Here is a 26105-nt window from a genome sequence, read left to right as displayed (position 1 = left end):
CTCTTCCTTTTGGCACGGCACGCTTTTTACAGTTATACAGCAGAGCGCGGCTTTTCACAAGCCTCGCTCCATAAAATCATTCAGTTTGTAGACAACGTTTGCCGTGGCCAAAAAAGAACGGACAAGCACTACTTTAGTTGGAACACCATTTCCAACTGTAAACGGCAGCGCGATTATAGGCAACCAAAAAATAAGGAGAAAAATAGTACGCCAGTGTGTGTGTGCGATAGTGCGTACGTCACAGAAGGCGCTCGTGTGTGTGTGCTGTGGGAAAAATCAGTAAAATGTTTATGCAAATCATGCGACGAATGTGCGCCAATTGCGTTAAATCGTAAAGTGCATTTGAGTGAAACAAAATTATATAATTAAGGAGCGGTCCAACGAAATAAACGAAAAGTGTTTTTTGTCAAATACAAAGGAAAAGCAGAGGTTGCAGCTCCTCTTCCTTTTGCGTGAGAGTGGGTGTGTTTGTGTCTACGTAGCACTATGGGGAATTCGACATGTTTTTTTGGCATAAATTAATATCTCGTAAAATATTTAAGATACGATGATAATTTTTTTGTCTATTCTTATACACACCTTTACAATCAATTTGGCAAAGTGGGCGTGTCGCCGCCTTCGAACAACCGCCCACATCAGCCCCCCGCCCCCCTATCTTTACGATTTTTTTTTTTTCTACCCAATATATTCTTCAGTATCTATTTTAACGTTGAAAAATAAGAAATTTTTATTTTTCATTTTTGTTCGTCATAAGGCCAGAGCCGTTTCAGTAGTAGTTTTCATATGATGTTCAACGGGCCTTGCCTTCCGTCCAGGCCGGGTATTATAAAGCTTTTTATTTCATTTATTTATTTATTTTTATTTTTCATTTATGCATAAAAGTGTTATGAAACATGCCATAAGTTACCTTGATTAATTTCAAGAAGACTGTCGTCGATATGCCCAACAATGCGTGCGCCACGCTTCTAGGAGGGCCGCATTGAAAATTGAGAGGTTGCTACCTAATAATTTAATTTTCGCGAAAAGTCGCAAAAATTCGCAAATGAAACCTATGTGTTCTAAATAGGGAATTAATCACTCTACAGCATGGACTAACACACTTACTAAACAAATTTGAACAATTTTTTAAAACTCTATTCAAAGTTGAAATTTTATTTTGAAAGTTGGACGAGAACATCACTTGATAAATATACAAATTGTTAAGTTTACGCGCACGAACTAAGCAACATATTAGTAGAAACACATAGTACACACCTCAAGAATGAGTATTCATTTCAAATTTGACGGGTTTAGGCCTTGTGGTTCAAGAAATATTAATTTTAGTAAGCACTAAAAAAAGAAGCTCTCCGATGGCATGTGCTTTGTGTTTGCAACAGCTGACTTTACAGCTGTTAATTTTAACAGTGGACTGTTAATTTAACATTTGCGTTACAGATTATAAATCTTTGATCAATTCTTAATATGTTAAAAAAAAAAATTTCAAAATTTGAAACACTTTAAAAAATACATTTATGCCAAAAAAACAGGTCAAATTCCCCATAGTGCGTAGGTGTAGGCGATTGTGGCCGTGTGTTGGTGTCTCGTGGCCAGCTGTCAGTGTGTGTGTGAGCGGCAGTGAGTGCCTGTATGTGTGCACTGTGGGTGCAACAACGTGAACGCTTCATCCCGGAAGTGATTTGTATAAGGCCGAAAGCCTCTGAAATTTTACACCCGAGCGGAAATAGTTGGTACGTAGAGCCCATACATTATCCATAGCAGGTTTGCATTCTTGCCATATTGCTACCGATTTGTTTAAGGGGATTGTTGAGCACCAAACCAAGTTTAAACTATATTATTTGCGTCTAAACCTTTATATTTTTATATATAAAACAAATTCAAAAATATCGATACATTAATTGGTATAAAACAAAGTATTCTAAAGGATTTCCTGTCCCGCACAAATTCAGGTGTTCATTTGTGTTTGCGAATCCTTACAATTAATATTCATTTTATCAAATTTTAAAATATTAATGAGTTTTTAAGCATAGAGCATAAAAAACAGTGGCTTATAAATGTTTAAACTCCATATTTATATCAGTGCTTAGTTCCTATAGTTGGCGCACAGAGACCACATATTTTCCTACGATATTATGCATGTTTCGCATTTTTTTTCGTTTGTTACTGTTTTGTTTTTATGGATTTTTTGTTTCTATCGATTTTCAACCAAAAACAACTGGGAAACAACATCGAACCATCCATCCGTGCGTCCGCACACACAAACACCCAAACACCCATACACCCACAATTATTTCAGGGGGAAGCCACAATCAACCGCAACTACGTATGGCTACACACATACTGCGAAAAAAAAGTGTTAAGGAAAAGTTTTAAAATATAGAATAATTTCGGACTTTTTAGGTTTACCATAATTTAATTACGAATTTTTAGACAAACGGGTTTGGGGCGTTTATTTGAAAGAAAAACAAATATTTTTCATAAATTCTCTAATTCAAAATTCAAAATAGTGCATTACTAAAGTGTGGGATAATTTAAGGACAAGTGCTTAAATATTCAACCTTAGCATGTTAGGACGCAATCTGCTTTAGATGGTATCTTTTCCCTCAGTGTCCTTGTACGCAGGAGACTTCAACTCACTCATTTAACAGTATTTATAGACAGTTTTTTGTTTCTGCACGAAAATGAAGTTGAATTGCAGAATTTAATATGGCGGGCGGATGTGGCTTTTGAGTTTTACGAGTGCTCACCTGCGAGCTTCGAGAAAGGTGGCAGAGGAGCCGGGGCCTCAATGGGCACTTGAGGTGTTTGCCCTGACAGTAAGGGCATTAATCAAGGGGCAAGAAGGGGGTGGGACGAGATGGGGCGGTACGGAAAATGAAGGAGACACTTGTGGGCCTGAAGAAGTTGGCCCTGCAAATGGCTAAACGTCTTCGTTATCAAATTGTCCTCGCTCAAAATATTGATATACAAACGGGGCGGCGGATTGCCGAGTAAAGATGATGATAAATACTCGATATTGATTGATGTCATGCTTTTGTGTACCTACGTCAAGTATCCCCAATAATTTGCAATCATATTTTCCGGCAATGACGTCATCTATCCAGAAATACTTAGGAACGTGAGTTCATAAACATTTCCATTTCCAACCCCAAGCCGTGATCCCCTGTCTTGTTGTCTGTTTTTGTCAGCTTAGTTTCCTTTGTGAGCATTATAGTTTCGTATTTATAGCCAAGTTCAACCCTCAAAATGTTGTTGTCAACATTGCACTGCCCTAATGAACTACTCTACTCTATGGCGTACCAAAAAAAAAATCCATGCAACAATAAAAAGTCGATAAATGGCAGGACATTGTTTTTAGGGAGCAAGGGTAAATAGAATGTTATCTAAAATTTATTGAATTTCGCGTTCAAAAAATTCACGAACAATTAGTTTAAAATGTACATATGCTAAAGTACCAACAATTATTTCGCTTGGGAAAGCATTTATTCAAAATAAATTATTGTTGGTAATTTCGCAACTGTCAGACGAAAGTAAATGTCAAATCTTCTGTAATGCAACATTTGTGCTACATTTCATGTAACTTGCTTATGACATATTCTTTGGAACTTTGCGCTTACAACTTGCAAACTTTTCATCAGGCAAAGTAAAAGTTTTTATCAATCAAACGCAAGACCAGGAAAGTCCTTCATATCTCACAGATACACGGCGGACAAGTTGGCTTATCGATAGAAATGCCAAATGTTAAGCTCCAGTGGCTTTCGTATAATTTTATCTTTCCTATCTACGTTGCCATCTCTGTTTCTAACTCAAATTGTATCTCTATTTTATTACAATTTCTTTTCCTTTTTTTATATTTCCATTTTTGTTTCCTTTTCCATTTCTTCCAATGACATTTCCCAGGGGTTCTTGCAGCTTAAGCTTCCCCAGCACTTTGGCTTTCATCCTTTTCGCAGCCAACAATTAAGGTGTCCTTCGTCTTGGGCAATAAGAAAAACTGTCGCGTCAGATCAAAAATGCAGCATCTTAAAATATGAGCACCATTTTGGCTTCCGGAGGATTTCTGTCCTCGGTTGTTGTTCCCCCGCCACTGTTGTTGGTGTTGTTCAATATTTACAACTTGATGGCGGCGATGAGGAGAACATCGCAGAACTGAATAAAACATGCGACAATCGGCAGGCGACAATGTCCTGGCTGGAAGCATCCTGCGATGCTGCCGTTGCAGACACGTAGACGCCTTAATGACCCGGGGGATTACCGCTGTAGACAAAGTCGGGAGTACCCTAAACGTGGGCGGTAGTTTCTGCAGCCCGAAAATCCCCAACAAAGGCCAGGTGACCAGGATGTAAACTATGCAGTGGCATTGCCTCATCCAATTAGTTTAATAAACGTAAACAAAAATGTTAACCGTTCCTATTTGCAATTAAAAAGCTATAAGCGGCAACCAAGAAACGAGGGGTTGCTGGGTGCAAATGGGGCTGCGGGGAGGGTGCACTGCAAGAAATTATTATTTTGATGGATCTCTCAAAATAAATTGAATTGAATGCCTTAAATAAATAAACAAGGTAAATACATACTTTTAGAAATGGTTCGTTAAAATTTTAAAGCTTGAGGTACGTACTTATACTTAAGCATTGGTTAAAGCATTGAGAAATTCACTTATTTCAAAAACAGGACAATTGTTCCATGTCCTTTGTTTAAATGGACAAGAAAATGCTTTACATTTATGTTGCAGATTTCCTTACAGGGTAACAATTTTGAGATAAGCTATAGATCGAAGTAGTATTTATAATATTCAATATTCATATTTATTCAATATTCTTTGAATGCTGTCAAAACTTTTTCTTTTTCGATAGTTCTTATTTTTCCCAGTGCACAGTTGTCTTACAGTGGGGCACATGGCAAACAAAATGTCAAAAGCAACCCTGCCGAGAGCACAGCAACCACCCAGTGGGGCGTGTAAGCCGCAGAAAGGGCGGCAGAGCAGAGAAAGAGTCGCGAAGCTCTCTCCGTTCTCTTTGGATTAACCCTTGCGCGTGCGCCGGACTTGCCAGCGGACAATCACAAATGTCCATTGGCAATCCTTGCTGAGCAGCTACCCGCATGGCTTTGTCAACAGTTCCGTTTCTGGAGGAAGCCCTCTCTCGCAGCCCCAAGCCCCAGACCCCAGACCCCGCTGCCCCAACCCGCGATAACCCTCTCCGGAATCCTGGCAACGTTTTTAAGAATGAACCACATTCCCGTACGTCACTGCCTTTGATTAAAGCATATGCAAACGTTTTTTTCCGTTTCTTCCACATTTTTTCCTTCAACTTCTGAGCCTGGAACATGTGCCGCATGTCCCTACGTACGTCCTCTTTAAATCCGTGGAGGATTTACATTGCATATGGCAAAATCGAATTGGTTATTCAGCTTGCGCCACCTTGCAATTTTTGCTCGGCTTGTTTGAAAGTTGAAATTTGTTTATGCGAGCGACCGCATAAATTTCTGCAAAGGGAATGTGTGTCCGCTTGTTTTTCTAGTTGTTGTCATAGGTTTAGCCAGTATCCGTTGAAGGGTTTTCCGATGCAGGGACCGAAACATTTGGGCAAATATTATGGGTCCTGGGAACGCTTTATTGCCTGCACGAGTGGAGCCAGAATGAGCGGTGGAGCCGAAGCCATCCCCATCCAATGGCCCCGAAATCGATTTTTTTCTTCAGGACTAACCGAGGGGAATTCTATCTGGCATTGGTGTGAAATTGGTTATCTGCGAGCTGCGAAATAGTTTTCTGCTTCAAGGGCAAGTCTAGTGTGTTAGCCTCAGCAAAAGATAATTACATTTATTTGCATATCTCATATATAGTATCTTTTTTGAGTTTATTTGGAAGGCCATTTAGAATCGTACGAATAAAATACAAATAAATGTATGTATGTATTATTGAACTCATTTCGCAATAGTTCGTATTTTACATCGAGGAATTATAGAAATTTCCCCTTTATTCAAATGCAAAACTTCAAAGACTTATTCCCAACGAAATTAAGAGTGGGCAATTTAAGGGCTCACTTGCCTGCAAGACGTGCCCAACTGGCCTTGGATGAGCCCCCAGCCACCTGCCTTGACCTGCTTGTGCGGTCCCGCTCGGATGTCATCAATTATACAAAACTGGGCTTACATCAGAGACTCCATCAGTCGGCTCGGGTTCGAGCCATCTGCTTAGCCCTAATGCGATGGCTCAGGCTGCCAAAAAGTGCAGAGAAAGAAAGGCAGAAATACACGTTACACAAATGTGACACAAAATCCAACACCAGAATGCAAAATCCTTGACAGCAAAGGAGCCGAATATCCGTTTATTTGTACTTTAAGCCCTAAGCCTGCCATTAAAGGCTGGATCTTGCCTCGTTGTAGTTTTGAGGTCATTGTAGCTCCGTTTTTCCTACCAACAGTATGCAACACCAGAATTGTATTTCACAGTTGGCACTTTTTGCCTCGAGGAATGTCGAGTCATAAATTTAATTTGCATATTTCAGTTGTCTGTCAGAAAGATTTTCATTTGTGCAAAAATTGCAGTTGTAATTGGCAAAATAATTTCACCCACCGCAGCGACAAGTGCAATTTTCTCAGTTTTCTCCCACATTGTTTTTATCTGCCCACGGCAGTTGCCCCTAACATCATTAGTTCTAATTGAAAAGTTTTGTCGACTGTCTCCAATTAAGCCGCATCTGAAGTGCAATACCAGCCACCAGATGGGCCTGTTGGATCCAGTCAATCTCACCGAGAAATTGCATTAAACACACCCAAAGTGCCGGCGAATTAAAACGTCAAAGTGGCCGCGCGAAAGGCGTAAACACGCTCGTCCTGGCGCGGTGAAAAAAGGAAACAAATTGTGCCAAGGCAACAAAATAACGAGAGGCTGGGAACCGCAAATTGGCCAGGCCAGCATCCTTGGGCAAAAGAGGCGGCTGGAGGGCGTGGCGCCGGCATCACGCATGCATAACTGAGTAAATGAGAATTGAATTAAGTGCGGTGGCAAAACCACGAAATATACGCGTTTCTCGTTCTTTTTTTAGAAGAGCGGCAGAATCACTCAAAAAAAGTTATGTTGTGGATGCTTTAAATAATATCATAAACAAAATGTTATTTTCAGATTTGCACTTAATGACAAATAAATTGTTTTCTTTAGATCTGTTTATAAGCAAAAGAAAATTGGTTTGCGGAATTTTGTTGTCAGAAGGAAGTTAATATTTTTTTTATTGAATTGCAATAATAGATTCACAGTCGTTGCATTTATAAAGTTGAAATGTGAAGTTAAGTAGTTCAATGAAATTACCAAATTATTATAGTCTAGAGTACTTCAAATCAAAAACTCTATATGTTAGAACCTATACTATTCGATATCAAATGTTTACAGAAACTTGCAGATGTAAAATGATAAGTTATTATGTTATCTTAGCCGCTAAAGAAACTTTGTGTAGAACTAATTCGGTACTTAATAAATACAATTAACATATTCTTTTTATACATGTTACTTATTTGAATCTTATTCAATTGAATTCCGAATGAATCTTATTATGGGAGCTAATATTTATACTTTTTGCTTAAAAACCACAAGATTTTTTGCTTAGATGTTTGGACAAATATCCAATTCGTTGGAAATACACTCTTCTATTTTTTTGAGTGTCCATACAACTCCTGCTCCTCCTGCACCCCGCACTCCCTAATTGAATTCTAAGCGGGCTGGAGCGGAGCAGTGGAGCTTTGGAGAATTGGAGCAGCTGGAGGTTATGGAGGTGATGGAGGTGATGGCTGGCGAGAGCCCGTGGCTTTGGCAAACAAATGCGGGCTTTGCCAAGTCCGTGCTCATGTCCTGAGATCTTGTTCCCCGGATTGTGGATTCAGGAGTCCGGATTGTTTGCCCCACGGGCAAGGGGCGAGGATATCGGAGGTTGGAGGGGTGGCTGTTTGACGCGAAAAATTGAAAAATGCCCTGCTTGTTTTTCGCCCTGTTTTTTTAGATTGTTGTTGTTTGGTCTACGTTTTGTTGCTCTTTTTTCCTGTTGTGAATTATTTGTACAACTAAACTTGATTTCCATATTTTGTAAGAAAAACACTTTGCGGGGGAGTTTCCTTTAAGTGTGACCGAAATAAGGGTGGAAGTTTTACGAGCGTTTCCCACACTCCTCATAGCTTCTGTGGGTCTTCAATCAAAGCTTAATAAATTGTCTTACGTGAAATACTGATGAGTCATGATTTTTTGGTAATTCGAGAATAATCATTGGATTCTTTTTGGATACTTATTCTATTTCAACTGATTTTTAAAAAGCAACAGTCTGTCAGTATTTCAGTTTTTAAAAAAACTATTGAGCAATATGGTTAGAATATAGGACATCCTTGGACTTAAAGTCCGTTTAACTACATCATCCTTATCCATAGCAATCTTTCTTGATTAAATTGAACAATCTACTATGCGGCGTTTTTAGTCTTCGTTTTTAATTGAGTTTTTTCATAGTCCCTGCCATTTCCAGCTATTCCATTCACTATTCTCTTTTATACCGATGCCAATTTTCAATTTTCCCCAAATTTTCGCGTTTGCATTTTATTTGGCTGGCTTTGCATTCATTTTTTTCCAAGAAATAATTGAATTTTTTGCCGCTCGGGGGATTGAAAACGGTCAGGCTGGAGTTCAGTGCGGATGTTAGCCATCTAATTGCGACCTTAATCATTTCATCTTTTTAGTTTCCGGCCAGGTTAGTCAGTGGTGTGTGTGTTCGGTAATCGAAATCGTCCTGCCAAAAGGCAGGGCAAATAAACTGGCAATTTTCGAGGACGAGAGGTGGACACTCCGTAGGCAAATACAAACTTGATTCGATGCTGGTTTCGCAAAAAGATGAGCAAAACTGGCAACCAACACCGTTCACTTAGAGAAAATGCCTGCATTCCAATTTTTATTCATCAATAACTTGATATAGATTGTAAGAATCTACTACTGAATCTTAACCAATAGGTGGAACTTTTTAAATTTTATTTATTCTTGAACTTAGTTATTCGAATGTTAATCGTAGATTTCCTTCTTCGATGTGCCCTTTTTTTTCTCTGTGCCTGTTTGCTGTTTGTTCCTGTTGCTGTGAACAGGAACAGCTGCTGTGGATGCCTTTGGCTTTTTGGCCCTATCGAATCGAGTTAATTTGTGCTGGTCCAGGTCCTGCAGCCTCAAATAGGAGCCGCCTTCTCCTCCGGCAGCTGTGTTAGTTTTTGGTTGCTTTTAATCGAATTTTTGCTGTTAAGCTAACTGCGGGTTTTTGAACAGTTAACTGGAGTCTGGTTAAAGGTTTTTTCCTCGTTTGCTTCTTTTGCATTTTGCGTATTGATCTGAGCGGTTTATTAGCCAAGCTTTGCATGTAAGTAGCTTTACATCGGCCCCTCCACACTGGATATTATTTAATAATGAAAGGAAACGGTTTCATTCCTCATTTCCATACAGCTGAAAATCTGCAAGCTTAAAGTTGACGTATCCGGTTTAAAGAGGGCTTTGTCTTTTGGTTTTTTGGCTCTGTTTTTGTTTTCTCCGTTCAAGCAGTTGATTCTCCCTGAACTTGTTTGTTTTCGGAGAAGAAAAGTATTTACCAACTTGTGGTGGCTATTCTAACAAAGTGACAAATTCATTGAATGCTCTGATTGATTTTCTCTATAAATGATTAATTGACAAACTTAAGCTAGTTTGTTTAGTTCTTGAAAGACATCTAAAGGAATGGAAAGCTCTTTTGTTGTTGATGTTTTTTGACATTGTTTTCATTTAGTATTCTTAGGAGGTGGGTTAATTTCTTTGTATCACTTTTAAGTAATTGGTCCAAAATGATAAGTCTATAAAATATATATATAAAAAAATAATTATTTAAATGTATCCAAAATGATTTAAAAATGTTACATTTCCTTTATGAAATGGCGAGCTCAGAAATATTTTCTGATTTAATAATAAAATTCTTCGAATGTCCGACCACATTCAGTCAGCTTAGCAAAAAGTGTTTTTAAAACAAATTTTCCAAATATTTAATTAAGTCTTATATTTTTTCATTTGTTGCTGTTATGCAAATAAATTATTCAAGGAATTCAATCGAAAAATTATCGGAAAACTAAAAATTGTTTGCTGCTGAGGACACTGCAGATGCGATCCGACATGAAAAGTGGAAATCAATGTTAAATGACAGTGTCAAATGACAACAGCACTCGTGTGGAGCATCCGAGGGGCGGAAGTTAGTTAAATATTGATTTTAATTTTCCACATAATTGCAATTAGTTGATGAATGTGGAGCCAGCTGTTGCAGTCCTGTTTCCCCATGATTGCCAACAACGCCGCTCCTGACGGTGTCTGATTCTGATTAAACATGGTGTCGGGGAAACATCACAAACAGGAACGGATGCAATAACAGGCATTCAACGAGAAATCGTGTTGAGGAGCCATCACGACGGAGGCTCAAAGTGGCACCGTGGCCAACGCTTATATAAATAATTTTGAATTTATAAAGGAGTCAATAGAGCGAGAGTAAACTAAATCGCTTAGAAAACAAGTAAAGTATGGCAAAGAGGACTTATTTAGAGGACTATTTAAGTTACAAAAGTATATATCTAGCTATTTTAAAATTTCAGAACATTTTAATGTCTAATTTTGTAAATATATATTGTTCTGTGTATAATCTGTTATAAATACAGTAAAGTTATATGGTAACTTTACTTAAAAAATGTTCTTGAATGGCCAGATGACAGGCTACAAATAATATAGGTATAGATTTTCCCATTTTTCCACCCTTTCCACTGTGCACGAGCTCTCGTTATTCTCTTGGCAGCAACGCCCTTTTGCTGTTCCTCATTTGGTTTCTGCTGCTGTTTCAGAATTTCCTCAATTCGCCTCCTCACGAAACTCTTGTCAGAAGGGGGCCATGATGATGAAAAGCCACTTACGCACAATTTTCACAACTCAAAAGCATTTTATTGATTGCACTTTAAAAACGCCGGGTTGAGGGCGAAACCAAAACACTCATACGCCACGTTGACTGGCATACTGCTCCAGTGAATTTTACAGACCCTTTCAGATATGTGCGTGTGAGCTGGGTGCGTTTATTGACTGTCGTTTTTGAAATTGAGTTTTTCTGGCTCTTAGATGGCACCACCTCCCCTTCGAACCGAAATAAAGTTGGTTAAACTTTGGGGTCTTTTCTCGGCTCGGCTGCAAAAGGCAATTTAGCCCTCGAGCTTTCATCCAGATGTATGCAAATGTGGATGGGGCTCGCCAGAGAAATCAAAGTCATTTTTGCTTGCTTTTTTATTCCATCTTGCTGCTGGTTAGATAACACATTTGCCTACGGAAAACTCCTTATTTTCCGGTGCTCGTGGCCCCTCGGGGTTAATTGTGCGAGATGGCTAATGAACATGGAAATAGGGCAGCATCTGGCAGCTGCGTTTTGAGGCTCAGCTTGTTAATTGTTTTTGAAACCGTTGAGTGAACATTAATAAGATGTAAATTCGAGGAAAACTAGAAAAGGCTTGTATAATTGCTAATTGGGGGTTTGATTTTGGCCTATGAAATATGAGTAGAAAGTTTAATTAGTTGCAGAAATAACTTTGATTGTTAATTGATATGCTAATGAGTAGCCCTAATGATAATAGATTTTTAATAACTAAAATTTTTACTTATCTAATGTGACGTTTCAAGCAAACAGTTTTTTATGTAGATTATACATATGTACATATGTAGATTATATATTTGATTATAAATTTAGCATAAATGCAGTGACACTTTAGATATGACTTGTTGTCAAAGTATTTTGCTAATTAATCGAACATCGACCGATTTCAACACACATTGTCTCAATTTCCTTATGTTTGCCATTAAGTAATTTATGCGAAATCAAGTCATCTCGAGCTTCGATATATCTGGGCACTATTCATTGCCCTTATATGGCTGTGCATTGTTTGCAAATCGCTTAATTATGGTTGATGTCGTTTTATTGGGGCATGGAGCCATAAAAGTTGGTCAGATCCTTTGGTCTTTTTGGGCCTACATCAATAACGGTCGTCTCCATTTTCTCCTTCCTGCCTCAATAACTTTTGCTCTTCCCCTTCTCGTTCCGCTTTCTTTTTTGCCTTGTGTATTTCTCCTAGTTGCCACGACCTAAAAGCATAAATTTCCCGTGGCTAGGCCAAAATCAACGCCAAATGCTCTAAACGTTTTGCTTATGATTTTTATTGCACGCGCACAAACGCAAACTTATTCAGATCCGTACAGACATATATATATAAATAAAATGGTATGTTTATATATAAACCTTGTGTCGACATTTTGCCGCAGCCCCAAGTGCAAAGGCTTCAGAAAAATCTGAAAAAGGCGACCCATGACGATGACTTGTTTATGGCAGTTGGCAGCCACGCCCCTTTTATACTTGCTGCGCCTATGTGAACAAGCACTTTGCTTATTTCATTAGGTTTCCTTTGATGAGACGGTTTTCCTCAAATACCGCGAAATGCAAGAATCATAGCATACTTTTCGGATAACAGCTTGTTATCATGGCACAAGAATTGAGAACTATTGATTTAAAGTCACTTATGTTTTCTAGCCATTGATAAAAGGAAGTCATTTTACTTCACTAAGGAAAACTGCCTAGCAAAATACTTACATCACACAGAATGGAAATTCCTGCAGAGTGATAAAATCGCCAAAGTACATGCAAATGAAAACTTTAAGTTATGCGAAGTATCCACCATTCGTGGCTTCAATTTGGCCTTATCTTGGCGCTATTTTTTCTGTTGGCACTTGCCAAACAATGTCAGTTCTAAACTTTTAGCGCATTTTTCAAATTAGGTTAGCGGAACAGCAGGGGGAGGGGCGCGGGGTTAAAGGATGTCAGGATGGCGGGGTGTGCGTGTGTAAGTGTATAGGGGTGTGCTGGTGCCAGTGAAAGTTTTCTTATTGTTTCGGGCGGAAGGGAAAGGACTTGGCGGTAGGCTTGTTAGCATCCTTCCTTCCTGCGCTTCCTGCGTAAAAGCCACCATCTGCTGCCCGTTTAACCTTAATGTTAGGGGCAAACCAGAACCGCACCCTTAACACCCATGAACTCTTCGTAAAGCCCAGAGAAAATAAAAAGTTCAGTTTTTGAAAAAAAATTTTATGAAATGAAAATGTCTTAAATATGTCAAAGTGTTATATGGATTCTTAAAATTAAGGTCATTTATCGTTTTTTAAAAACTAATTTAATGGTAATATTTATTAAATATTGGCTCTATGTATAAAATGGATATAAATAGATATTTGTGAATATATAAGGGTAAATATTTTGAATTGGTTGTAATGGGCATTTCAAGGTAATTCCAGTGATAATATTAAAGCAAAAGTAAATAAAAAAATGGCTACCAAAGCTTATGTATATTCCTCTTTGTGTATCCACATTTGCGCACTGTTCCATTTTGATGTGCACTTATTTTTCAATTTGAGCGCGTAAGCATCCATCGTCCTGTCAGTTTGGCGTCTCATTCAAACCCGTCCCAGGACTTGGCACTTCAACGTCATCTCGGTGAATTATCAGTGACTGCGTCAGCATCTGAATATAAAGCTTACCTGCCCCCTCGTCCACTGTACAGTACGAATCCCTGGCTTTCTATCTTTGGGTGGCCTTTGTTCTTGGCCATCTTTCAGGCAGTCTGCGTTGGCCAAGTTTTATGCTCGCTTTTTATGCCAACACGCCCCGTTGAGCAATTGTTGTTGCTTCTATGGATGCTTTAGTGCTTTTCTAATGAAATTTTTAAACGATTTCGTTTTACTCCACGGCCAGCAGCAGATTGAAAAGTGAGAATTGCCGAAGAAAAATTCCCAGAAATTATTTCTATCTCTTTGTCTGCCTTTCTTGACCCTAAAAATGGTGGCTCTAAACCAGTTCGTCCTAAAGGGTTAACTCGGTAAAACAATGAAGTCAACAGTGTACTTTATTAATTGAGTTTGGCAAAAACACGTAATTGTGCTAATTTGGGATATTGTTATTTAATTTCACTGATTGCTTTAATGCTTGTAGTTGATTTAATTACATTTCAGATGCTTTTATATAATGGTAGTGATCAGTATCTATTTAATAGTTTTAGTCGCTCCAAAAAAATCTCTTTATGTCTAGAATAAACAATGCCACAAAACCGCAATAATACTGAGATACAGATTATCTTTTGAGCTGCTTCTAGGCTTATCAGTTAAACAATCCATTAAGCACCAACAATCAAAAATTCCATCTGTTTAGGTTTCTCATAATTACAGAAATAGTAATCCCTTTACCGCATGAACATCTACTATAAACAGAATGTGTACCTTTAATTAAACGTAATGGCCAAGTAATTGAAAACGAAACACTTGAAAGGGTAGAGATTATTACGAAATTTAAATTAACCAACAGACACTAAAATATATGTGCTTCTCACCTGATTATGTGTGTGTGTGAGATGGTTTTCCTGTTCGCAGGAAGCTGTCGGAGTCATAAATTCTCTCCTGAAATGGCCAAGAGCAGAAGCAAACACACAGGCACAGCTGGAGGGTTTTAATTAGAACACCTGACTAACTAAAATACACACTACCTCACGAACATCGTTATCCGGCAACATAGTTAGTTTCCATTTATTTCAATTAAAAATTCAGTTTGGTCAAGGGGGAACATAAATATTCATTGGTAATCACATTGACCTTACTAACTCTCTCTGTCTCTCTCTCTCTCTTTCTCACCATCGCTCTGTCTCCTTCTCTCTTTTTTATTGCAGGCAGTATTTTGTGATGAAGTCATGTGGAAATAGCAGTACAATTATAGGCAAAAGTTAATTAAACGCTGCATCATTTGCAAACTGCAAAAAGGAATTCTTAACAATCGCAATAAAACTTTTTGTCGAACAAAAGTAATTAAAGGACCTCACACCCATACCCATACCCATACCCACACCAATAGCCACACTCACTTGCAGCTATGCGACAACAAAGTTGGTAGGCGTGGCAAGGGGGCAAGGCGGCGAGGAGGCGAGTGGGGCCAGGCGGAGCACAGGAGTACATGGCCAGGAGTCAGCTGACGCTGCCAGCCGCAAACAGCTAACAGCTAACACCCAGGAGCCCCAGGCAGCGGGCGCCAAGGACGCAGGGCGCAGGACGACAGGACGCAGGACGAAGTCGAAGTCGAAGCGACGGCCAACAAAATGCAGAAGGAGAACAATGTCACGGCGGAGAATTGCCAATTTGTGGGGCCCTATCGCCTGGAGAAAACCCTCGGCAAGGGTCAAACGGGTAAGTGCAGGAAAACTCTTTCCTTTTACGGGATACTAAGTGGTGTACTAGGTGGTGGCTGCATCGGGTGAAACTATCATTGCATTTTATTAGGCGGAGTGGCTGTTCACTCGAGACTTATTTACTGTAATTGCACTTGAGTCTGCAATAACTATTCGAAAACCTAAAGCAGCTTACTCGACATCCATCATATCTGACAAATGTTTTAGTGAAAATAAACTGTCTCCAATGTTAAACTGTTATAAAATCATCAGAGGCATTTAAATATAATAAAATAAAAACATTAATTAAAAAGCATGTACATAAATAATGTCATTGTAAAACAATATGCAATTGAATTGCTTTTTTGATTGCTTTATCGATTAAAGTCACTCATAAAGGTAAAGCAATTAGCCATTCTAGGGGTTTTCCCCAACTGAAATTACCCTTTTCCTACTAAAACTTGGAAACCACTTAGGAATACCTGCAGTTGTCGCAAAAGTAATCGCAATTACGATTTCTAACTTATTCTTATTGTTTCGCAGGTCTCGTCAAGTTGGGCGTGCATTGTGTGATTGGCAAGAAGGTTGCGATTAAAATAATCAATCGCGAAAAACTCAGCGAATCGGTGCTAATGAAGGTGAGTGGTTTTGCGGGGTCGAAGGTCACAACTCGATGAAAAGTTTCGCTGGCATCGGTTTAATGTTTTCCCGCAGTTTATGATTTTGTTTTTCGTTTTCCTCTTCTATTTCTTACTTACTTCTTGTTTGTCTTCTCCTGGCGTACGGGTCATAAAAAACTGTGACAATAAAATTTGTTTTGTGGTTCGTTGTTTTATTGCCCTCCTCCATGGAAGTGTTCCGTGTTTTTGGCGCTGTATGAAGGGCGGATTCGGAGATCTAGTATTGCAGTCAAACTTACAGCCATTTGGACTTTTGGTCTTATATGACATGATAGGGAAAGGGAATTGCTTTTGGGGATTTAACAGGCTTGCGGCTTCCATGGGCTTCGGATCTTTGTGCCAAAGTCAGGGAAAGTCAAAAGGATACTTTCCATCTTTAGCGGGACTTACAATTTTTCATATTTTTGTGTTTGTGCTTTAGGGTTTTAATAAAAAAAGCTACTCGTACACAAATATCCATTATCATTTAAATGTTCGGAAATTATCTGTGGTAAATATTCATTCATTCTCTATCGATTTTCTGCCATATTCGAGAACGTCCCACGTCCATTATAATGCGTGTCAAACACTCTAAATAGATTTCATTCATTCCCAGACCCGCCGCCATTCATTCACTTCCAATAAAAGTCAGAGTAAAGCTCAACTATTTATCTTTTCTCTGCTGTCATAATAGAATCAGGGAAAGGTTACCCCACTCACAACCACTGTTCCATGTCTACCGAAAATGTGGTGCATTTTTTTGTAGGACACTGAAAGGACATGGGACAAATTAGTGCGTGCGACAACAAAGTAAAACAGAATTGACTGCCCTCCGCCTTTGGGGTGGAGTTTTTGGGGTGAGAGAAGCTCAGACATGTAGCACAATCGAAATGCAAGGTGAGGTCGAGGGGTGCAAATGAGGATAAAGAACCGCCGATGATTGCGTGTGGTGCCCATGTTGCAGGGCCAGCTGGTCGGGACACGCAATGAGAAATCGGACGCCATCCGGAGGACAACAATGGGCTATTATGGTCGGCCAAGCACCAGGCACTTTGAATGCATTCTAAGGATAGGTGCACTTTTCAAAATACTTGGGAATTCAGATCAGTTTTCAAAAGATATTGCTTTAATATTATTTCTTTACCATGTCTGCTACTTAAGCTTTTCAATACTCTTTATAAAGTCATTACGATGGTTTTTCTTTTATTATTGTTCAGTTATATTTGATTGATTTTTTCTCCGAGTGTTGGTATGGGGATTTACGAGGAACCTGGCAACATTGTCGATAAGTCGATTAAAATCGCTTGTGTGCTCCACTCTCCTCTCCATGCAAAGGTCGAGCGTGAAATCGCCATAATGAAACTAATCGATCATCCACACGTCCTTGGCCTGAGCGATGTGTACGAGAACAAGAAGTATTTGTATTTGATATTGGAGCATGTATCCGGCGGAGAGCTCTTCGATTACCTGGTGAAGAAGGGTCGATTGACGCCGAAGGAAGCGCGCAAGTTCTTCAGGCAAATCATCTCCGCCCTGGATTTCTGTCACTCGCATTCGATTTGGTAAGTCCCTGTTGAAAACTTCCCTCCCAAACGGCAATCAATATTGGATTTATTATGCGTTTTTGCGTTTCAGCCATCGGGACTTGAAGCCGGAGAACCTGCTGCTGGACGAGAAGAATAACATTAAGATAGCGGACTTTGGGATGGCTTCCCTGCAGCCAGCTGGCAGCATGTTGGAGACCTCCTGCGGCAGCCCACACTACGCGTGTCCAGAGGTCATACGGGTAAGTCTCCCAGTGAAAAATGGCCAAAAGATTGCCAGCCCAGGCAGCTTCTTCTCCTCTCATCCCCCAAGCCGCCCGAGTGCGGCAAACGCATAAACGTCAATCAAGGCGAACTTTTTAGCACATTTTCAGATGCAGCAGCGGTGCCTTCAACTGTGCAGAAAGTTGGTGGAGGCGGCTCCTGGAGTCGCTTTCCTATGCAAATTTCGTCAGCTCCCTTCTATGCAAATGCACGTCATGTGCGCATATGATTTCCCATCTCGGGATGCATTGCGTTCTGAACAGCTAGCAAAAAGTTGCGATTCCCCCTTAAAGTGTTCGACTTTCCGCTAAGGATAAAAGAGCTCCTTAGGTTCTCCAGAGAAGCATTTTATTGCGAGTTACAAATCAGTTATTTTACTTTCCAGCAACCTTCAATTTAAAGAATAACTTTCACTTATTGCTATACAACGTTTTAAAATGAAAGTAAGCAGCAATATACTTTGCCCCTAAAGTAGCTTCTAAATTGTTTCTTACGTTTTAATTAGGAAGGAGACTTTATCAAATTTTGCGACCCTAGAGACAGGCTGAAGCCTTAATAAAGAATGGAAAGTAATTTAGAAATTTTCTTAGTGTACCCTGCATCATATCCTTTAAGCAGAAGCTGCTGCAGCTTCTGGCGAATCTTTATAGCTCCTGCACTCGTAATAAATTCATAAGGGGAATTTTAAAATATCTCCTCGTTCAGTCTCTGGTTATAAATCTAGCTCGGTACGTGATGTTTAGCTTATCTGCACATACATATATGTTCTTTTATAAATATTCAACAGTCGGAGCTCAGTGCGGACGGGTAGTTCCCTCGCAACTTCTAATTGATGGCTGCTAACCAAATCTGCACTGTAAGGGAAAAACCTTGACAATTTGTAGGGGAACATTGCGTGGAAAGCCCATGTGCTCAATCACATAAGTGGTCGTTTATCAATCTTTGGGAGGTGGTTGTGGCTGGGTTACCGACAAACCAAACTGGGTTTGGGTAATCGAGCGTACACCAGACTTATAATCTTACAAATTGGAGTTTCGAGACTAGCTGTAATTGGAAAGTGTTTATGAGTAATGGGTGAGCTTTGGTTTATGACGGGGAACATACGAGGTTTTTGTAGAAAACTTAAGGTTTATTGATTTTCATTCATCAGACTTTTTCTTTAAAATAAACTAAGCAAGTTAATAGAGTATTGAAAGATTGTAAGTAAAAAGCTAGGTAATAGAAATTACTATTATTCTTAAGGTTACAAAGCTGATGAAATATTTTTAGAATCATTAAAAAAAACACTCCTTCGTGCTTCAAGGCTTAAATATCTCGCATTAAGTGGCCAGTTATTTACAATCGTGCTACAATTACACATTGTAGTGGGCAACAAACTACGAGTCAGTGTCCCACTTACCTGCCAAGTCAATGACCGTCCCCTAGGAAAACCACGATTCGTCGGAGTGGGGCAAACTTGGCATTTGATGGACACGTCGATGGACGTCAACGAGTTGAACAGACCACCCCCGTCCGTCTTTAAATAGAAAACTTTTTAAATTAGTAAGCATTCGGACGGGGATTATGGCAATCCCATACGAATGCGGTTCGATAAAAAAGGGATAACGGGTTGGGGCCACGCACAAAGGCCAATCGAATTTCAAAATAATCAAGCTGAAAGCAACCATAAACCGAATATCCAAACAAGCAAACAAACGCTCGTCTTGGAAATGTCTCAATTTCTGATTTCGCATTTTCCCCCATTATTATTTTTCCAGGGCGAGAAGTACGATGGCCGCAAGGCGGATGTCTGGTCCTGTGGGGTCATTCTCTACGCCCTCCTGGTGGGTGCGTTGCCCTTCGATGACGACAACTTGCGCCAGCTGCTGGAGAAAGTCAAGCGCGGCGTCTTTCACATACCGCACTTCGTGCCGCCGGACTGCCAGAGTCTGCTGCGCGGCATGATTGAGGTCAATCCGGACCGGCGGCTCACGGTGAGTCATCCCCACCACACTCACACCCGAAATGCATTGGTGATCTGATCCGACAATGTCAATTCCCAAACTTGGTGCACTTGAAAAAATGTTGATTTACCTCTAAACCATCGTTAATTGTTTTTCTTACTATTTTTATATCAGAGAGTGCAATAAAATTCGTCAAAACGGTTTTAACTCTGTAGACCTGAGCTATTTTATAATTCAAACTTTAAAGAATTATTTCCTTGTTAAAGTCTCGAAAAAGAATAGTCTGTTTTTAAAGCTAATTTAAATATATTAGCCTGTTGCGTGTTTTTTTTTTTGAGTGTGGGTGGTGAGTCATTTTGGGAGCCACCCTCACAGCGATTGTTGGTTTTTGGGTCACCACGTTCTCACTCTTTCACCCACCCCCTTTGGACTGCCTCCCCTCAACTCGTTTTTGCTTCATTTCCGACCGCGTCCAGCTGGCTGAAATCAACCGCCATCCGTGGGTCACAGCTGGTGGCAAAGGAGAGCTGGAGCTGGAGCTGCCGATGATGGAGGTGGTGCAAACACACGTTATTCCCACAGCCACCGCGGTGGATCCGGATGTGTTGAACGCGATTTGCTCGCTGGGCTGTTTCAAAGAGAAGGAAAAACTCATCCAGGAGCTGCTCAGTGCTAGGTGAGTTTGAAGGTCTTTAATATTTAATTACGGATTTTATGTAACTTTATCGTTTTACTCAACAGTCACAATACGGAGAAGGTCATATATTTCCTGCTGCTCGAGCGCAAACGAAGGCGACCTGCGCTGGAGGATGATGATGAGATAGCGCAAAAGTCCCGTAGCGAACTGGATGCAGTGGATCCGCCGCGTAAACGCCTGGACACGTGTCGCATCAATGGCACCAATGCACCCAGCTATGGACAGATATCGGAAGGTTCACCGCTCACGCCAAGACGACAGGCCTTTAAGTGAGTGTTCTAATTTATAGCACAACTTTTTAGAATCCTGACTAACTTATTTATGGTTTTTGTTCAGTTTCCGATCGTACAGCAGCACCCGGAACCACCAACGTCGATCGCCCACAACTGTTTCCTCGTCGGTGCGGAGCTCCTCATATCACAGTCCCACGCGCTGCAACTCTCCGATGAGTTCGGCGCAGCAGCAGGCGAATGCCATATCCCGACCATCTTCCCCGGCGGCGGGCACCCGGCACTCCACATACGGGGATCGGGATCGATCCGGACACCACTCCTCCGTCAGCCGGACACCGTCGCACAGTTCGCAGAAGAGCATCGAGGGCGATGTGGTGGTGGTGCGGGAGCCGCGGATCGAGCGGAGGGATTCACTGCGTCAGGAGCGCGGCGGAGGATCACCAAGGGAGCGAGGCGATTGCGGCATACCGCCGGGCAGTCCGGGCGGCAACTCGAGCGGATCCACTTCTGCCTCGCCGTCGGTGCACCACCGTGCCAACTCAGGTCCGACCATTGCCATTAGTATGTTCCACGATCCAGATTCGAATAGTGGTGTGTGCATGCCCCGTAGTTCCCCTAAAATAGCAAACTAGTACAGAAAGAAGATCAGTATACATCAAGAAGTAATTGATCTTGTTTCATGTTCTAAGAACCGATCTGTAATGGCTATTTTTGTATTTTCAAGTGCTTCATAAGTAAAATTTACATTTTTATCTATAATATAAGCTTGAAAGTATCAACTGAACCATAAGACACATCGGTTATATAACTGATATCACGATTTCTGTGTAACGATGGTCTGGAATAATCTTTACATTTCTCACGTACAGTTGTGAATCCCAATGGTTCGCCCATGATTAACAACAGCAGTCCGGGAATGCCCGGATCTCCTTGCCATACACCCGGTGGTCAGTTGTGGAAGACGCGACTGACAAACATCAAAAACAGTTTCTTGGGAAGTCCGCGGTTCCATCGCAGAAAAATGCAGGGTAGGTGAACTAAATTTATGAAGAATAACAATAGAAATAACTTTTGTTCAAATATCTTTTCACAGTTTCTGCCGATGAGGTGCACTTGACGCCCGAATCTTCGCCAGAGCTTACAAAGCGCTCCTGGTTTGGAAATCTCATAACAACCGAGAAGGATGAAACCTTTACAATTTTGGTCAAGGGCAAGCCCATTGCCACTGTAAAGGCGCATTTGATACACGCATTTCTATCCGTAAGTAGCTATCTAAATGATTGATAAAATGATTCATTCCCATATTAACTGCGAGTATTTGTTTCCTATAGATGGCCGAACTATCTCATAGTGTGGTGTCGCCCACCTCGTTTCGGGTGGAGTACAAGCGGAATGGCAATGGACCTGTCATGTTCCAGCGCCATGTAAAGTTCCAGGTGAGTTTAAAAACTATCAGTAGGAATACAGTGTGCTAATAGTATATGTATAATTTCAGGTCGACATCAGCGCCATTTGCAAGCAAGGGGACATAGCAGATATGCTGTTTGCATTGACATTCACGCTGCTGTCAGGTAATCAATACGTCTTTACTAAACTATGTATACAGTCTTATTGAACTGCTTGTTTGTACAGGTAACATTCGGCGTTTTCGGCGCATATGCGAGCACATCCAGTCCCAGGTGTGTTCCAAGCGATTCCCAGGTCCCAGTAGTCCGCCAACGGTGACCAGCGTGACCCAGGCGGTCTCGGAGAGCTCCTCCTGCGGATCGGTGTCCAGCGAGAGGTTATCGTACAAGCGACAGGTGGTAAGGTCCCTTAAAGAGCGATTAATCAGATCGTTAAACTAACTGCATTTTATTTAGATTGAAAACGATATGGAGAACGATTCCATATTCTCGTACAAGTCGGGCAATGGACGTCGGGCCTCGACCACCAACAACAATAATGCCAATCCAGTTGACATTCCCGGAAGTCCAATTGCTGTGCGATCCAAGTAAGCAGATCGTACTTTAATATTTGCAAAACCAAGAGAACTATATATTGTTTGCCGGACTTCGGATAATTTTCTAAAAGAAACTTGTAAAATAGTACTCGCAATGGTAGACTCGTTAATATAAGCTGTTAAAGTGTCAGTACTTTTCGGCATCAATCAAATATAACCAAATTTATTTTTATTGGCCCTAACATGCCCTTAATATGTGATTATTATAATATTACAAATATATTAATTGCTTGTTTCCCATTTCTTCCAGTTCTGAGACCGCTGAGCACGAACGCAACCGCGAGCTGCAGAGTGAGCGTCAGGCGACAACGATGTCCGGTAGTGCAATCGCATGAGAATTATTTCTCTGATTTAGTTACATTTTTCTGAAGGACATTTGTTTCGATATGGCACTAGTGAGCAACCAACGCAAACAAATATTGCAAACCAACTAGAAACGAATCAGCCACTCAAACAGTATTTTTTCTAGAGTACCATCAGCCAGAGATCTTCAAACTAAGTAAAACACACACGAAAATCCAAATAATATACCAAAGCAATAATAGTGGAATTTATAAGAAATAGCATATGTAACGAATCTGAACTTTTGAATGCCGATCGAATGAACAGAACTTTGCTAGCTGCTCTAGCTTTTATCGAACTTGATTTTCTATCAATTGTTCATTTTTTATTGACTTTTTGTATATGTTCTTTTGAGGGACATTGTTGCCGCCGCGCCTAAAAAGCTTGCAAATATAAACACCGTGTAAAAATATACAAAAAATCAAGTTACCACTAGCCTAAGTCGAACCAGTTATTCTAGTCATTTTCTTTACCTAGACTAGGCCTCGTATTTAGCTACGCAAATGAGGATTGCTACTCAAGAAAATTCTCTGACGATTTGTATAGAGTGTATAAAGGATATTACGCAAATGCACTGATCTTTAAATACTAACTAAAGTAACAAACAAGAAACAAAAAACAACAAGATAACTTTTGCATTACCTTAGCGTTGCTGTTTTTTCTAACAAACCAAATCGATAAAACTATTTTGCTAGCCATAAAAACAAGAACCGACGAAGCAGAACGGAAAACGCAAACTATTTTTCCTAATAACAAAATACTAAGCAAAACGCGTCAACTTTCGAACTTCAGACATGCATATATGACGATCAAAAGAGTGTTGTGCGGTAGATAAACTCAACAGATATTGATAGGAAAGAATGAAAACAAAAATATAAAATGTATATAAGACACCGAATTACTAAAACGACACAGCACATGCCTAATAAAGCATACACAAAACATTAAAGTAATGACATTAATTACCAGAAACAATATATTTTGCATGGGCATGAAATAAAGCTTTCTTAACCGATACTTGTATAAATCGATTGGGACGAAATATATATCTATGTATAGAAGGAGTCGGGGATTGTACAAATTGCTGGGTTGCATTATAGACAAAAAAACCTAGGAGAGAAATTCAATTGGAGGTGGTATATTTTTTATTGAAAAGCAAGTAGAGCAAACAAGCTGTCCAAGAATGCACAAGTCGCAATGCTATTGGCGACCTACGATAGTCTTTCTCTCAGTGTACGACGTGTTTCGCATGGCAACCCCACTAACAATCACATTGAATCCTTCCCTACCTTACTTTTCATAGTTTATAGATTCTTTTGTAGCACCACCCAAGCCAATCAGAGTTCTTTATATACCGCATACGATGATTTGAAACTAAAAGACTTAAGAAATCGACATAAAGCTAATGAAATCCAAACAAAAAACCGTCCATTTATCCACTTAAAGCTAACAACAATGTAGATGCACCTCAGCAATTTGTGGAATCTACTGGATAAGAATGTAAGGGACAACTGAATATTGTTTGTAACGTGTAAAAGGATATAGATCTATACTGAAACTGTGTATGACAGCAATATCAAAATAGTCAGAGGGAAAGTATGAAGCGATACTAAAACGTGATTAGAACAAATATTAAACGACAAATTACGACAAGTTAATAAATGCTTAATGATAAACCGAGTTAAGGTCGCGTAAAACATACATAATAAATATTAAATATACCTATTAAAAAGTATTGAATCAGTACTTGCAAAAAACACACACGAGAACGAACTCAAACAAGAATCATGCAATAATATTGAAATGAAATTACTTTCTAGCATTAACTATCAAATACATCAAATTATTTATCGCTCATCATATGGAAAATACTCAAGAAGAAACGCATTTAAGCTGAACACACATTCAAAATTAAGCTCACCGACTTGAAGAGATGGCATTCATATATTTATACATGCATATATCATATACACCACGATCATATTGTATTCTGTATTTACTTTCATATACAAGAACAAAGTCCTACCAGCATACCCAACATATACGAAGTATACATCTATATGCCTCACCTGCATTCGTACATCCATATATATTTACATACAAGCGCATTTAATACAAGTTACATTTCATCACCAAGATTGTACCATAAGAAATGTAAAGATCATATTTTTCACTCGATACTAAAACCTAATAACACTACACCTAAGCATTACTAAACGCTCTGCAAACTAAACTCCAATCGTGGCTACGAGGAAAAGTAGAACGACAATTGCTTTATAAGGACTCCAATCCAAACACCTAATACTCAATGCTGCATTATGCCACGCCTACCTTTTTACCTTAACTGAAGCCTATACTAGATGATCAACCAATCTTTCGCGCTCTTCTCAAAAACATAATCACCACCAAACCCAACTAACTCATTTTAACTGCTTCGCCTTGTGCATTGAGCAGCGAATATTTGCGCCGAGATAATTTTATATGCAACGTATACATATTTCTATCTATAGTATATATATACACCCCGATATATATACATATACACGCATTATACACCAAAGCAAGCGCTTTACTTCAGATGCAAATGTAGTGCAATGGAGAATGTTTATTACTCATTACAAAATAAACGATTCGCATACTTATTAAAATACATTTAGAGGGTAATGTTGTGTATTGTACTACGCTTTTTACGTTGTTGTTTTCGTTTTCCTCTGCGTTTCAACATAATATTGTAATATTGTAATTAGTTCTGCAAGTGATTACGGCTAAGTTAAATACTGCATTGTGCGCTTTGTTTTGTATCTTCGGATATATGTAAGTTGAATGATTGTATTTTGTAATTTAATTTTAAGCTTGAGGAATCGCGTCTGAGGTGGATGAATCGTAGCCAGGCCGAGATCGAACCATACAAGAGATAAATATTAGAACCAACAAGTGTAAGGGAAACAACTAAACCAAAACAAAACAAAAAAAGAACAAACAAACAAACAAAATGGCATCTGTTATTAGGTTAAAAGAATTATTGATATTGTTTGCAAGAAAATGTGTGAAATATATATAAATACAAATAAAATACCACTTAGCATAAAAACAAACCGTGAACAGACAAGCAAACAACAACAGATTGTAATTGCAATTTAAAAATAAAATTAATATTTCAAATAATAACTAA

General features: G+C 39.6%; 1 protein-coding gene across 2 annotated transcripts; it reads left to right on the top strand.

Moving 5' to 3' along the window:
* Positions 1 to 92: 92 nt before the first annotated feature.
* Positions 93 to 26050, top strand: LOC120449124 (serine/threonine-protein kinase BRSK2). Of its 2 annotated transcripts, none has more exons than XM_044006060.1 (17): positions 93 to 205; positions 1543 to 1727; positions 14758 to 15268; positions 15793 to 15887; positions 17244 to 17470; positions 17544 to 17694; positions 19474 to 19689; positions 20136 to 20335; positions 20401 to 20625; positions 20693 to 21132; positions 21459 to 21617; positions 21683 to 21849; positions 21921 to 22025; positions 22085 to 22160; positions 22222 to 22394; positions 22452 to 22582; positions 22842 to 26050. In XM_044006060.1, exons 3-17 carry the CDS (start codon positions 15181 to 15183, stop codon positions 22924 to 22926), a joined length of 2538 nt encoding a protein of 845 aa, XP_043861995.1. In that variant the 5' UTR covers positions 93 to 205; positions 1543 to 1727; positions 14758 to 15180; the 3' UTR covers positions 22927 to 26050. The 2 variants fall into 2 exon arrangements, with proteins under 2 accessions (XP_043861995.1, XP_043861994.1); XM_044006059.1 differs by having other exon boundaries at positions 20693 to 21180.
* Positions 26051 to 26105: the final 55 nt, after the last annotated feature.

This window comes from Drosophila santomea, chromosome 3L (assembly GCF_016746245.2).
Source record: "Drosophila santomea strain STO CAGO 1482 chromosome 3L, Prin_Dsan_1.1, whole genome shotgun sequence".
NCBI lineage: Eukaryota > Metazoa > Arthropoda > Insecta > Diptera > Drosophilidae > Drosophila > Drosophila santomea.
Note: the sequence above shows the minus strand (reverse complement) of the source record. Positions and strands in the feature narration are given on the sequence as shown.

What these genes read in the sequence shown, in the direction of transcription:
- LOC120449124 (XM_044006059.1), top strand. Translation starts at nt 15,181, where the DNA reads ATGCAGAAGGAGAACAATGTCACGGCGGAGAATTGCCAATTTGTGGGG. An exon ending in GACATTCACGCTGCTGTCAG is followed by an intron (nt 22,161 to 22,221) that starts GTAATCAATACG and finishes TTGTTTGTACAG; the next exon opens with GTAACATTCGGCGTTTTCGG. An exon ending in TATCGTACAAGCGACAGGTG is followed by an intron (nt 22,395 to 22,451) that starts GTAAGGTCCCTT and finishes CATTTTATTTAG; the next exon opens with ATTGAAAACGATATGGAGAA.